Consider the following 12,732-nt stretch of genomic DNA (forward strand, 5'->3'; position numbering starts at 1 on the left):
TACTTTTCTCGTAATTTTAAAACTTGTATATGTACAATCCTAATATTAACAAGAGAGGTGAGTCTTCTTTTTTTAAAAAAAAGATGCACGAGTCTATTTCACTGTTCAGGATGAATAAGTCAACTTTTTTTTCAACCGTCTGATCTCCTTTTTCATCTCTGTTCTTCCTTTCCGCTTCCCGTCTGGGTTGCCTCTCCCTCTGTAGTTCCGTATCCCCCATCTCCTCAAATCTTCGTTTGGCTAATTCTCTGGTCCTCCCGAGTTGGTCGATCCCATTGCATAACCAGACAAGGCAGACCTGTAGCTCGTCTATGTCCGCCTGTAGGGGAGGTAATGTGAGGTTTGTGTCGTCACTGAACTGGCCCCTGTCTCCCTTGTGCGATACTACACAGCTGTCAGTTTCCACTCCTTGGTTAACAAAGTATCTGACCATGACTTTGGCATCATATAATATCTCAATAGAGTCTGTCTTGCACTGTTGGAGAATGGCGTTGACTTCATCAATCATCAATCTAATCTCCGCGAATAAATCTAGTGTGTCGTCTTCCATATGAAACGGAGGTTGAAATCCTTAAAGAGACTGAAATTTCTGTATATGTATACACAATCCAAAACAAAGAAAATCAAAGACAGGTGTACTCTCCCACACAGGAATTTACACGACTCTAAAAATTACACTGTACTTCAATCCCCCTTCTAAAAATAGTTTAGAGTTAGGTTGAATATCTACATGTAGGCGCAGGCTTAATGAGCCTTCCCCTCTGAGATAATTTTACACAAGGGTACTGCGAAGACGAACAAATTTGAAGGTGTTTACAGCTAAATCATTAGTATTGTAACGTTAGTATTGCTTAGATTACTGAGTTTACTGAAGGTTTGATGAAGCAAAATATACAGATAGTGCGACACCTGCCTGGTATCTTTGGATCAAGTGACCTAAGTGCTTTAATGATGACACCTGCCTGGTGCCTTATGGCAATTACCCAGTGACAACTGTATATATACAGTCAGCCGACGCCTGCCTGGCATCTGTTGACAATAAGCAGTCAATAATAGCGACACCTGCCTGATGTCTTACTGTAGCCAGTTGCTTATCTCTTGCAACTTTACCCTTACCAAGTGGCTATACTACCACAGTATATCACCTAGATATTCTTACACAGTCTACGTAAAACTAAAGTGACGATTTTTATGTAGACTACAAAAGGGTGCACAAGACTATGGCACTTAAGAAATCTTTCAACACTTTGGTTGTAATGCCCCATATACTCCACTTTCTTCAATATAGTAAAGTTTACAACTATTGTATGATAAAATTACGGCAAACTGGCCCTCTTTAGACAAGAAAATGCTTACCATCTAACTTATCATTTATTAATGTTACTTGCTAATTTCTATTGTCAATTGACCAATTAATTACAATATTTACAATAATCAAGTATTAATACATAAACAAGTAACGGGAGGTAACTCCTCTAACCATTTCAGTATCCTCATCAGAAGCGAATAATGAATCGCCATGATCAGAATCACACTGATCCCCTGACTCTCCATTGCCTTTGACTGGCATGGACAATTAAACTCTTTCCTGTAGCATTGTGTTGAATTTCGTAAGTAATGTCCAAGAAGCTCCGAATAACACAATATGGTCCATTCCATCCAGATCCCAATTTCTCTTGAGCTTTAGAAGGATACCATTTCTACACCCTATCTCCCGTATCAAATACTCGAGGCTTTAAATTGATATCGTGATAGCTGTTTTGTTTTCTAAAACTGGACATCAAATTTTCATGTGCTGTGGAAAATGACATTTCCATCACATTTTGAACCCATTCAACGTAGGCATGGAGACATTCAGTGTTTGGTAGATCGGAATGTATGTTCTGTACTATGCCATCATAAATAAGACAAATGGTCATCCCAATTAGTTCTGATTTCGTCTACCAAAATAGCCAACATCTGTTGCAAGGTTCTATTAAAATTCTCCATCATACCGCCAGATTGGGGGTGGCATGGTGTGGTGCTCAATTTGGCTATTCCTTAGAGTGAGCAAATTTCAGAAAATAAATCTGATTGAAATTTCCTTCCTTGATCTGTATGGATGCGACATGGTGCTCTGAATAGACAGATAAATTCTGTAACCAGCTTGTCTGCCACAGTCTGATCGGCCAAAGCGAAGGCTTCTTTCCATTTGAAAAAATAATCTTCAATGACCATGACATACCGGTTACCATTTCTGGTGATTGGTAATGGACCTACTATGTCGATGGTAATACATTTCATGGGAATATACATACTACAGGAGTGATTTTCCCTTTCCTGGTCCTGCCTTTTTCATGGCGCTGGATTAAAGTTGTCGAATGAAATCGACTTCTGACATACTGTAAAATCTTCGCGTCCTAGGCGTCCTGAGATACGATTATTATGCAATTGTTGCATGATTTCTCTCCGTATGGATCTTGGTGCCACTAACTGGAATATATTTTGTTTATTCTCTGTTTTCCATACCCTGCATAGAGCATTGTCCATTCCACTGTCGGAGCAAGTTGTTTATAACTGGATTAGGGTCATTCATCTTTGAGCGGGTTACATTATTTGTGCTTATAAATTAACGAATTGTGCCAATAAACTCCAAAAGTCTTGCTCCAGAGTTACTGCTTACACCTTTAAGTATATATATATATATATATATATATATATATATATATATATATATATATATATATATAGATCTATATATATATATATATATATTAAAAGAAATAAAATAAACAGTACACAAAGTTAAAAATAAGCCATGCTGCCCGTGGGGAACAACCTTAAACACACAATGTCCATATTTTCCCCTCCAGGCAGCGCTACTGAAGGACAGACCCCTTCAGATAGTCTGACTATTTTTAATTATTATCATTACAAAGTTAGAGAAATATCATAAAATCATTTATAATTGAAGTGGAAATTCAGTGTTTTATAAGTCTCATATTGGTACATGAAGTTTGTTTTAAGAATATAGGAAATGTCATTAATATCTTATTCTTTATTTTCATATCTTAGCTTCATCTTTTTTCAATGCAGTACATGTAAAAAGCTGAAAATCATAATAAATGATTTGTTGAAATGGTAATTTTATTTTCTTCATGGAAAAATCTTAATGTAACATGTTTCCATTTTGAATTAAATTTCAAATAATTTTCAAATTTCTTCCATATCAATTGTACGTTTCTACACTCAAAGATTAAATGTTTTGTGTCTTCGAGTGTTTGGCAAGACGGGTATTGATTAGATACGTTTTTATACCATTTGTGAACAGATTTATTATTATTAAGTAGATTTTGTAAGAGCTTGTAATTATATTCTGCTAATTGCTTGTCTTTAATTTTAGTGGATTTTGACTGATAAATATTTGTTTTGTTTTCCTCAAAATTGAAATTGAAGCTTTTTGCCCAAAATCTCTCACAGTAGGGTTTAATAAAGATTTTTTTGATAAGGATATCATATATTGTTTTGCTACTTATCAAGTTTAGGGGTATTCTTCTCTTGTTTTCTAACAAAATGTTACTTTGTTTTATTATGTTTATATAGACTCCTTTTGAAGTATCGTGATATATTTGGACAGGTTAAATAACCCTTTTCAGTGTGTTATATTCACAAATCCAGTTAAATAATTGATATCATGAAAATTTCCGTTTTCAACAAATGTATAAATGTATAAAACTCCACTTTTTATCCAATCTGCGTATAAAAGAAGTTTACCATTAAATCAAGTCAAATTGTTTAACCATATAGTTTGAGACAATACTTCAACGTTAGTCATCTCTTTATTTTATGTGTTTTACGTTTGCATTCATTCAATGTACTGAGTACTTCGCAGTAAATATTTGTTAATGATTTAAAAATTTGTTTTATTCCGTCAGCACTGTTTGTATTTGTCTTTATGAGATATTCGGTTATGAGATTGATCACTGTTCGTTATCTCCACCTTGCATTCGGGTGTAATGAATCTTTTAAGAATACACGAATCAAAGAAAGATTTTAAAGATGATTATTTTTCATTGAAAATTCTTGTTACCCAAGCAGCCTTGAGTGCTTTTAATTTACAATCAATATCAACAATACCTATTCCTCCTTCATCTTGTTTTCCAATTAAAGTATATGTTTTCATCCTTTCTCTTTTGCCCCATAGGGAATTGGAAATTGTTTTCTTTATTTTCTTTATAGATTCTTTTCTTGGATATTGCAATATAGTTGCACTATACCGGTTAGTATAATTGTGTTAATGCTAAAGTATTGATTACGGTACATTTTCCACATAAGGTTAATTTTCGTTTATTCCACAATGTAAGTCTTTTTTCTAGTTTATTATTATTTTTCGTCCAGTTTTTACTGTAACATTGATTAGCATCATGCCCTATATATATATGTATATATATATATATATATATGGGGCGAAAATTTTCAGTACCTAGTTGTGATTATTTAGTGCTTTATATATTAATTAATTGATTTTCACATGTATCGTTTAGATCCTAGGGGTAATTGTTTGTTTGTGCTTTATATCAAATATTCTATACAATTGCATCGAGAGATCCACTCTCCTTATAAAATATCTTATACACTGAATGACACAGCGACTGTGTGGGATTGCATCAGTGTGTATAAGTAGCGCTTTAGGAGCATAACAAAGCTTCCTTTCTTAGGGAAGTCGTTGTGGCCGAGTGGACTTACGCACTGGTTTGACAATCTTGCTAGGCGGTGGGTGCCGTACGTCGCTGGTACGACCCCGGTCTGGGGCGAAAATTTTCAGTACCTAGTTGTGATTATTTAGTGCATTATATATATATATATATATATATATATATATATATATATATAGCGCACACGATACCTCAAAGTGTCGGATCCACAACATGGATACAAGGTCAAATGCAAAAAATTATACATAGCACTAAAATGACCAAGGACACGAACAACCAGATTGTCAAATTTTCGGGACGTCCCGTCCCTTCTTCAGGACAAAAGAAAAGTATTACATAATGTGGCCAATATCAACAGAGCATAATAACAAACAATACATATAAATACATCTAGCACTACAACTACACTAATCTACAAACGTATTTACACCGCAGAGTACTATTCTCTTTAGAAAAGTCGAGAGGCATAGCCATCGTCTATGAAGGCTATGCCTCTCGACTTCTCTAAAGAGAATACGCAGACTACATGTTTTTTGGTCTTAAGGCTTGCCAATCAATGTTAAAAAAAGTGGAGCGAATTAGTACATGCCTTATTCGTCCAAAGAGCTGATCCAAAATGTCCGAAATGAAAAACAATAAACTTAATTAATCTCAAGTGGAACGAGTTAACCCAATTACGTTGACAAATAGGGTGGGTGTAAATGTAGTCCGGGACAAATGTCCCGCGATGTCCGATATTGATGTTTGTCGATTTATCGTTTAATGTTAGTTTTTCTTCAATTATCTTTGTAGGTGTGTTTTAAGACGATCACCAAGAGTCTTCATTGTGAATTTGGTTTGTGGAAATTGCCTAATTATTTTATAAATGGCTTTTATTTTTTCTTTAGGGTGTAAAGGTAGTCCCGAAGGTTTTATGAAGAAAACGCATTTCCGGTTTTTGTTTTGGCCTTGTTAATAATTGAAATAAAACATTTTCTGTGTTTTATGTTGCTTTTGCTCTTGTTTAGATATTGTTTGATATCATGATAAAAAGATTTACGAAATATTCAGCATGTTATATGTGTGTCGTCCCGGCAAGAGTTATCTTTTGACTTCTCTTATATTGAGTTATCTCTCTTTGGATATTGTTTAGTTATGAACCGCCATATGTTTTGGTTACACGTTTTTCTGACCTCGTGTTCAATATCGCAAATTGTGGCCCATCACAGTGTAAGTAGTTGAATATTCTGTTTTATCTAGTCATAGTATTAACTGGAAAGTTTGTATTGTACATTTTGTATGTAGTAGCTTATCTAGGTGGACTATTAAGTGACCGTGCTGAATGTACGATGTACCACGTGTTTCACATATTGAACGTTTGTTATCTTTTACAGCTTTTTACCATCAACATCATTGTGTTATCATAATAAATTAAACTCAAACACTTTGATCTGGTTAACTTACTGACGTTGGGGCAGTACAGTAAAAAGACTACGTCTGGCCTTTTGTGAAAGTCGTCACTACAGACACGGACATCCTCGGTCATCGTCTAATGTGATCTGAACATCGAAATGAGTAAAGAGAAACCTACCGACATGCTTCACGACACTGTGGACGAAGAAGAGACATCACTACGCAAAGTCGTTCTTACTGAAAAAGGTCTCGAACAGTTTGAACAAGCTGTTGAGAAATATACACAGCGATTAGAGAAAGTATGGACTGTTGTTGATATTAACCTCAAAGGTGTAGATAAGACACCTAATGATTTAAATGCACTTCTATCCCTGAAGCAGGACATTTCAAAACATGTGGAACAGTTGGAGAACGAGTGCCATTCTTATATGGAATTCCTAAACCGTCACAATTCCGATGTTTGTGAAGAAAAGAGAAATCACTTCAATGTGACTTTACGAGATTACAGAGTGCAAGTTGACTCTGCCATGAAAAGATTACGCATGCTAATTCAGAATAAGCAAGACACCTTGTCTACTGTGTCTTCTAGGCGCTCGAGAACTTCTAGAAATTCGCGGATTAGCCAAATTTCTTCTGCCACAGTAAAGCAAGCCAAGGCTGAAGCTCTAAAAGTCTCTATACAATTTGCAGAAGATGAAGCACAGCTAAAGAAAAAAAAAACAAGCAGAACTCGAGTTTCAACGTGCAATAACACTAAAGCAAACAGCAGAGATAAGTGCAGAAATGGATTTGCTAAGCGTTAAACGAGAAGCTGCAGTTTTAGATGCAGAAGCAAGTTTCCTCGAAGAAGGAGAACAACGCAGTTCAGCACAGAGTGATTTAGACAATCAACAACATAGTTCGACACAGGATGATTTATATAATCTTGGGCAAGAAAACCCTATGAAGCGTACTAGAGAATATGTTGAGAGCACAAGCCGCCCATTAGGCTGTTATGGAAACATTCAACCATTTCCGATGAATATGCACACCACAGTAGCTTCAAATGAACCACATTCGTTTCGAAATACACCTCTTCATCCTCCAATGCCCATCAGCAATGCTCGACTTGCTCAAGAATCAAATGTGCCTGTATACTCACGAACTCCACCGCCAGATTTTGTGCAAACACCTTCGGCTCAGACTGCTTCTCAGGGTCTTGCAACAGATTTCACGCAATTTCTGTTAAAAAAGGAATTGCTCTTTTCACGTCTGATCCACTTTAATGACAAGCCAGAATTATATCCTACATGGAAGAATAGTTTCAAATCTATCAGGTTTGATCTCAAAGTCACTCCAGCAGAGGAAGTTGATCTTCTTGTTAAATGTACGGGTCCCTTATCTCAGCAGCACATGCTGAGCATCAAGGCTGCCAACTCGAGCAACCCAGCTCGCGCACTTACAAGGTGCTGGACCCGACTAGAAGAAAGATATGGATGCCCTGAGATGATGGAAGCAGCACTGAAGTCAAAGCTAGATACATTTCCTACTATCACTACTAAGGACATCCATCATTTATATGATCTGTCTGATATCATCGACGAGATAAATGCATCCAAGGAAGATAGCAGATACTCTTGTTTGTTGGCTTATTTCGATAGTTCTACGGGTGTGATTCCTATAGTGAGAAAGCTTCCGTTCAGCCTCCAGGAAAAGTGGACAAATATAGCGGTAAAATACATGAAGGATCATTGTGTATCATTCCCACTTTTTACAGTCTTCGCAGACTTTATTCGGGAGCAGAGTCGCATAAAGAACAACCCATCATTCACTTATTTAATGGAATCTAAAATAGACAGTCAACAGCATGACAAACGTGTACGTGAAAGGAATTTGCATGTTTCTTCCAAGAAAACGGACATATCTCGGGCGGAGGAAGACAAAGAGGAAAGAAAATGTCCCTTGCACAATACATTTCACTCCCTTAATAAATGCAAGGGCTTCGCGATGAAATCCCTGGAAGAAAGAAGGAAGTTCTTAAAGGACAAAAACATTTGTTTTAGATGTTGTGAATCACGATCACATAAACAAAGAGACTGTTCAGTCCCTGTGAAGTGTGACGAATGTGACAGTACATCTCATCCCACAGCACTCCATTGTCATGCCGCAAAGAACCGATTAGAACGAAGGCATGATGGCGGGGAGAAGCATGACACTAAGGAAACTTCAGATGTGAAAGTTGCTTGCACTGACATTTGTGGAAGGAACTTTGGTGGCAAGTCTTGTGCTAAAACCTTACTTGTTCGAGTATTCCCAAAAGGACAACCCCAGCATGCAAAACTGATGTATGCAGTCATCGATGATCAATCGAACCGTTCTCTTGTCAGTCCCGAGTTCTTTGAGCTGTTTAACATACAGAGTGACTCTACTTCATACATGCTCTCATCATGTGGTGGAACTATTCAGACATCGGGAAGGAAAGCAGAAGGTTTTGTTGTTGAGTCATACGACAGTACCTGTAAGATGAATCTACCGACTTTGATCGAATGCAGTCAGGTTCCAAATGTACGCGATGAGATTCCCACACAGGACATTGCGTTGCATTACAGCCATCTTCGTGATGTAGCAAGATTCATTCCTCCACTCGATCATGATGTGGACATTATTTTGCTCCTGGGAAGAGACATTATCCAGGCTCACCATGTCCTTGATCAACGCATTGGTTATGGTAACCAATCTTACGCACAGAAACTTCATCTTGGGTGGGCCATAATAGGTGAAACTTGTTTAGGCAAGACTCATGCACCAGCAGTGGTCAACACATACAGAACACACTTACTAGGATCCGGTCGTGTATCATTATTTCCTCCCTGTACAAATGAGTTCAGGATTTGTGAGGATTCTAACCGACATTATGGTTTCAGCAACAGAAACGCAGCAACACATCTTAACAATGAAGACTTTGGCGAGAATGTTTTTCAGAGGACAAAGGACGATGAAAAACCAGGCATGTCTGTAGATGATCGTGAATTCCTTCAAATCATGCACGAAAGCCTTCAGAAGGACAACACTGGAAACTGGGTTGCCCCTCTACCCTTTCGCCAACAACGATTGAAACTTCCGAACAACAGATCACTCGCTCTTAGAAGAGCCAAAGCATTAGATGTCAATCTTCAGAAAAATCCAATTAAGAAAGAACATTTTCTTGCATTCATGGACGGAATATTGAAAAATGGCCATGCAGAGGTTGCACCACCAATATCAGAACAATGTTGGTTTCTTCCCATATTTGGCATATATCACCCCAAAAAGCCTGATCAACTACGAGCCGTGTTTGACTCTTCAGCTAAATATGGAGGATTATCTTTAAATGATGTTCTTCTAACTGGGCCAGATCTTACCAATAGTCTGCTAGGAGTCTTGTTCAGATTTCACAAGGAATCAGTCGCAATCATGGGCGACATCCAGCAGATGTGTTACTGCTTTAAGGTACACGAGGACCATCGAAACTTCCTAAGGTTCTTTTGGTATGAAGAGAATGATCCAAACAGAACAATGATAGAATTCAGAATGCCGATTCATGTGTTCGGAAATAGCCCGTCACCGTCAATTGCCACTTATGGTCTTCGCAAGACAGCAGCAGTTGCTGAGCCAGAATTTGGGAAGGATGTAACTGACTTTGTAGAGAACAATTTCTACGTCGATGATGGTCTGTTATCTCTTCCTACTGTCCCACAAGCTATTGACCTGATGAAGAGAACACAACAAGCTCTCCAGTCACAAGGCAACTTTCGATTACATAAGATAGCCTCTAACCACAAAGACGTGCTGAACGCCTTTCCAGCAGATGATTTAGCTAAAGGTATGAAGGAACTTGAATTTGGAAAGGACTCTCTTCCGAACCAACGTAGTCTAGGACTCAACTGGAACTTGAAATCTGATGTATTTTTCTTTCAAGTCGCTACGGGAGACAAACCTTACACGAAAAGAGGAGTATTATCTACGATAAACAGCATATTCGACCCCATTGGGTTTCTTGCTCCTGTTGTGTTTGAAGGAAAGAGTCTCCTGAGACATCTGGTATGTGGCGCGGTCGACTGGGATGAAACGTTACCAGCAGAACAGATGGATGACTGGAAACGCTGGAAGGAGTCATTAGTTCATCTAGATGATATCAAAATACCACGTACATACCTACCTGGTTCCCTGTCAAACTGTAAAGAGGAATCGGTTCATATCTTCTGTGATGCGTCTGAACTTGCAATTGCCGCAGTTGGCTACCTGAAGACAACTTCTCAGAAAGATGAATGCAACGTCGGTTTCGTCATGGGAAGAGGAAAACTCGCTCCACCTCATGGATACACAATTCCACGACTGGAATTGTGTGCAGCGGTATTGGCTGTGGAACTAGCTTGTTCCATCTCAGATCACCTTTCGATTCCGATTGATGAATTCAGTATGTATTCTGACAGTCGTGTGGTCCTTGGATACATTTATAACACATCAAGACGATTTTACACTTATGTAACCAATCGTGTGTCATTCATTCAGAAAATGACTAAACCGGTCCAGTGGTAATTTGTTCCAACGGAAAGGAATCCTGCAGATCAGGCTACTCGTGCTTTACCAGCACAAGACTTGAAAGATAGCGCTTGAATAAAAGGATCAGCTTATCTTGTAGAACAAACCCAACCCATCAATGAAACATTTGAAATCATTGACCCGGACAACGACAAGGAAGTGAGATCAGTTGTCATCTCCAATAAAACATGTGTGACCGCTCCGTCATTGGGATCTGACAGATTCTCTAGGTTCTCAACTTGGAAGAATCTCTTGGAAGAGACTTTCTCTTTGCTGAAACACATTGCAGAATCATTCCATCGCAACAGTGATTGTGCGAGGTGACATGTGTGTTCCAAATCCAAAACTGTTGATGCCTTTCAGCAAGCAGAGTTGATGATCATCAAGACAGTTCAACGAGAGTTTTACTTTGAAGAATATGAATCTCTAGTTCATGGCGAACCTTTACTGAAGTCAAGGACCTTACTGTCTCTTGATGTTTTCCTTGACGACGAAGGCGTACTGAGAGTTGGAGGAAGGTTGAACAGGAGCAAGATTCCTCGCGATGTCAGAAACCCAGTCATCATTCCAGGCCGACATCACATCGCTCTGCTTCTTGTCAGATATTTCCATTCTGTTGCTAAACATCAGGGTAGACACATAACCTCTGGAACTATACGAAACGCCGGGTTTTGGATCATTGGAGGCAAACGTTTGATCTCGTCTGTCATCCATAAGTGCGTTAAGTGTGGGAAACTACGTGGACAGATGGAGCACCAGAAGATGGCTGATCTGCCACCCGAACGTGTAACGTCAATCCCTCCGTTCACTTATGTAGGCCTTGACACTTTCGGTCCTTGGGAAGTGGTCACTCGGAGAACAAGAGATGGAGCTGCACGTGCAAACCGTTGGGCCATACTCTTTACCTGTCTGACAACTAGAGGTATCCATATCGAGGTGGTAGAAGACATGAGTTCATCTGCATTTATTAATGCATTCAAGCGTTTCGTTGCCATCCGTGGCAAGAATGTACAAGTTCATTCGGATAGGGGAACAAATTTTGTGGGTGCAACAGAAGATCTCCAAATCGACACCATAGATTTGGAAGATGGACCTGTGAAGAACTTCTTGTATAACAATGGAACAACTTGGCTATTCAACCCACCACATTCCTCCCACATGGGAGGTGTGTGGGAGCGCTTGATTGGGGTAACGAGAAGGATTCTTCATGCAATGCTATCAGAGATACTCCCTGGTTCCTTGACACATGAGGTTCTTACAACATTTCTTGCAGAGGCATCTGCAATAGTGAACTCACGACCTCTCGTATCGTTATCGACCGACCCTGAAAACCCACTACCTTTTAGTCCATTCATGATGCTTACTCAAAAACCAGCCATGACGAGTATCAGTTTGCCAACAGTAGATGAGAAGAACATGTACCGTGCACAATGGAAACGTGTCCAACACCTCGCCGAAGTGTTCTGGAGAAGATGGAAATCACAATACCTAGACTCTCTACAGAGTTATCGAAAATGGAAATACGATCGGCGTAACCTTTCAGAGGGAGATGTGGTTCTGATGAGAGACAATTCAGTTGCACGCAACTATTGGCCAATGGGTATCATCACCAAAGTATTCCCTAGTAGTGAAGGCAAGGTTAGGAAGGTAGAGGTCCGAGTAGTGTATCGTGAAGGTGGATCATCGGTGTTCACGCGTCCTGTGACCGAAGTTGTGCTTTTGTTGTCTGACGATTAGGCCAACTCTACTCTTACATGTATCTTCACATTTTATGGCTGTGACTGTGTAGTTGAAATAGCAATTTAGAAGTGATGTCAAATAACATCAGGCGAGGAGTGTGCCGTCCCGGCAAGAGTTATCTTTTGACTTCTCTTATATTGAGTTATCTCTCTTTGGATATTGTTTAGTTATGAACCGCCATATGTTTTGGTTACACGTTTTTCTGACCTCGTGTTCAATATCGCAAATTGTGGCCCATCACAGTGTAAGTAGTTGAATATTCTGTTTTATCTAGTCATAGTATTAACTGGAAAGTTTGTATTGTACATTTTGTATGTAGTAGCTTATCTAGGTGGACTATTAAGTG

The 12,732-nt window shown here is 38.8% G+C and overlaps 2 protein-coding genes across 2 annotated transcripts; both read left to right on the forward strand.

Annotated features, from left to right (window-relative positions):
- The first annotated feature begins 7,028 nt into the window (after positions 1-7,028).
- On the forward strand, positions 7,029-10,643 carry LOC130046596 (uncharacterized). Its single transcript, XM_056166193.1, has one exon. The coding sequence runs from the start codon at positions 7,029-7,031 to the stop codon at positions 10,641-10,643; it is 3,615 nt and encodes a 1,204-aa protein (XP_056022168.1).
- Positions 10,644-11,021: 378 nt separating this feature from the next.
- Positions 11,022-12,383, forward strand: LOC130046344 (uncharacterized). Its single transcript, XM_056166194.1, has one exon. The coding sequence runs from the start codon at positions 11,022-11,024 to the stop codon at positions 12,381-12,383; it is 1,362 nt and encodes a 453-aa protein (XP_056022169.1).
- The last annotated feature ends 349 nt before the right edge of the window (positions 12,384-12,732 follow it).

This window comes from Ostrea edulis, chromosome 5 (assembly GCF_947568905.1).
Source record: "Ostrea edulis chromosome 5, xbOstEdul1.1, whole genome shotgun sequence".
NCBI lineage: Eukaryota > Metazoa > Mollusca > Bivalvia > Ostreida > Ostreidae > Ostrea > Ostrea edulis.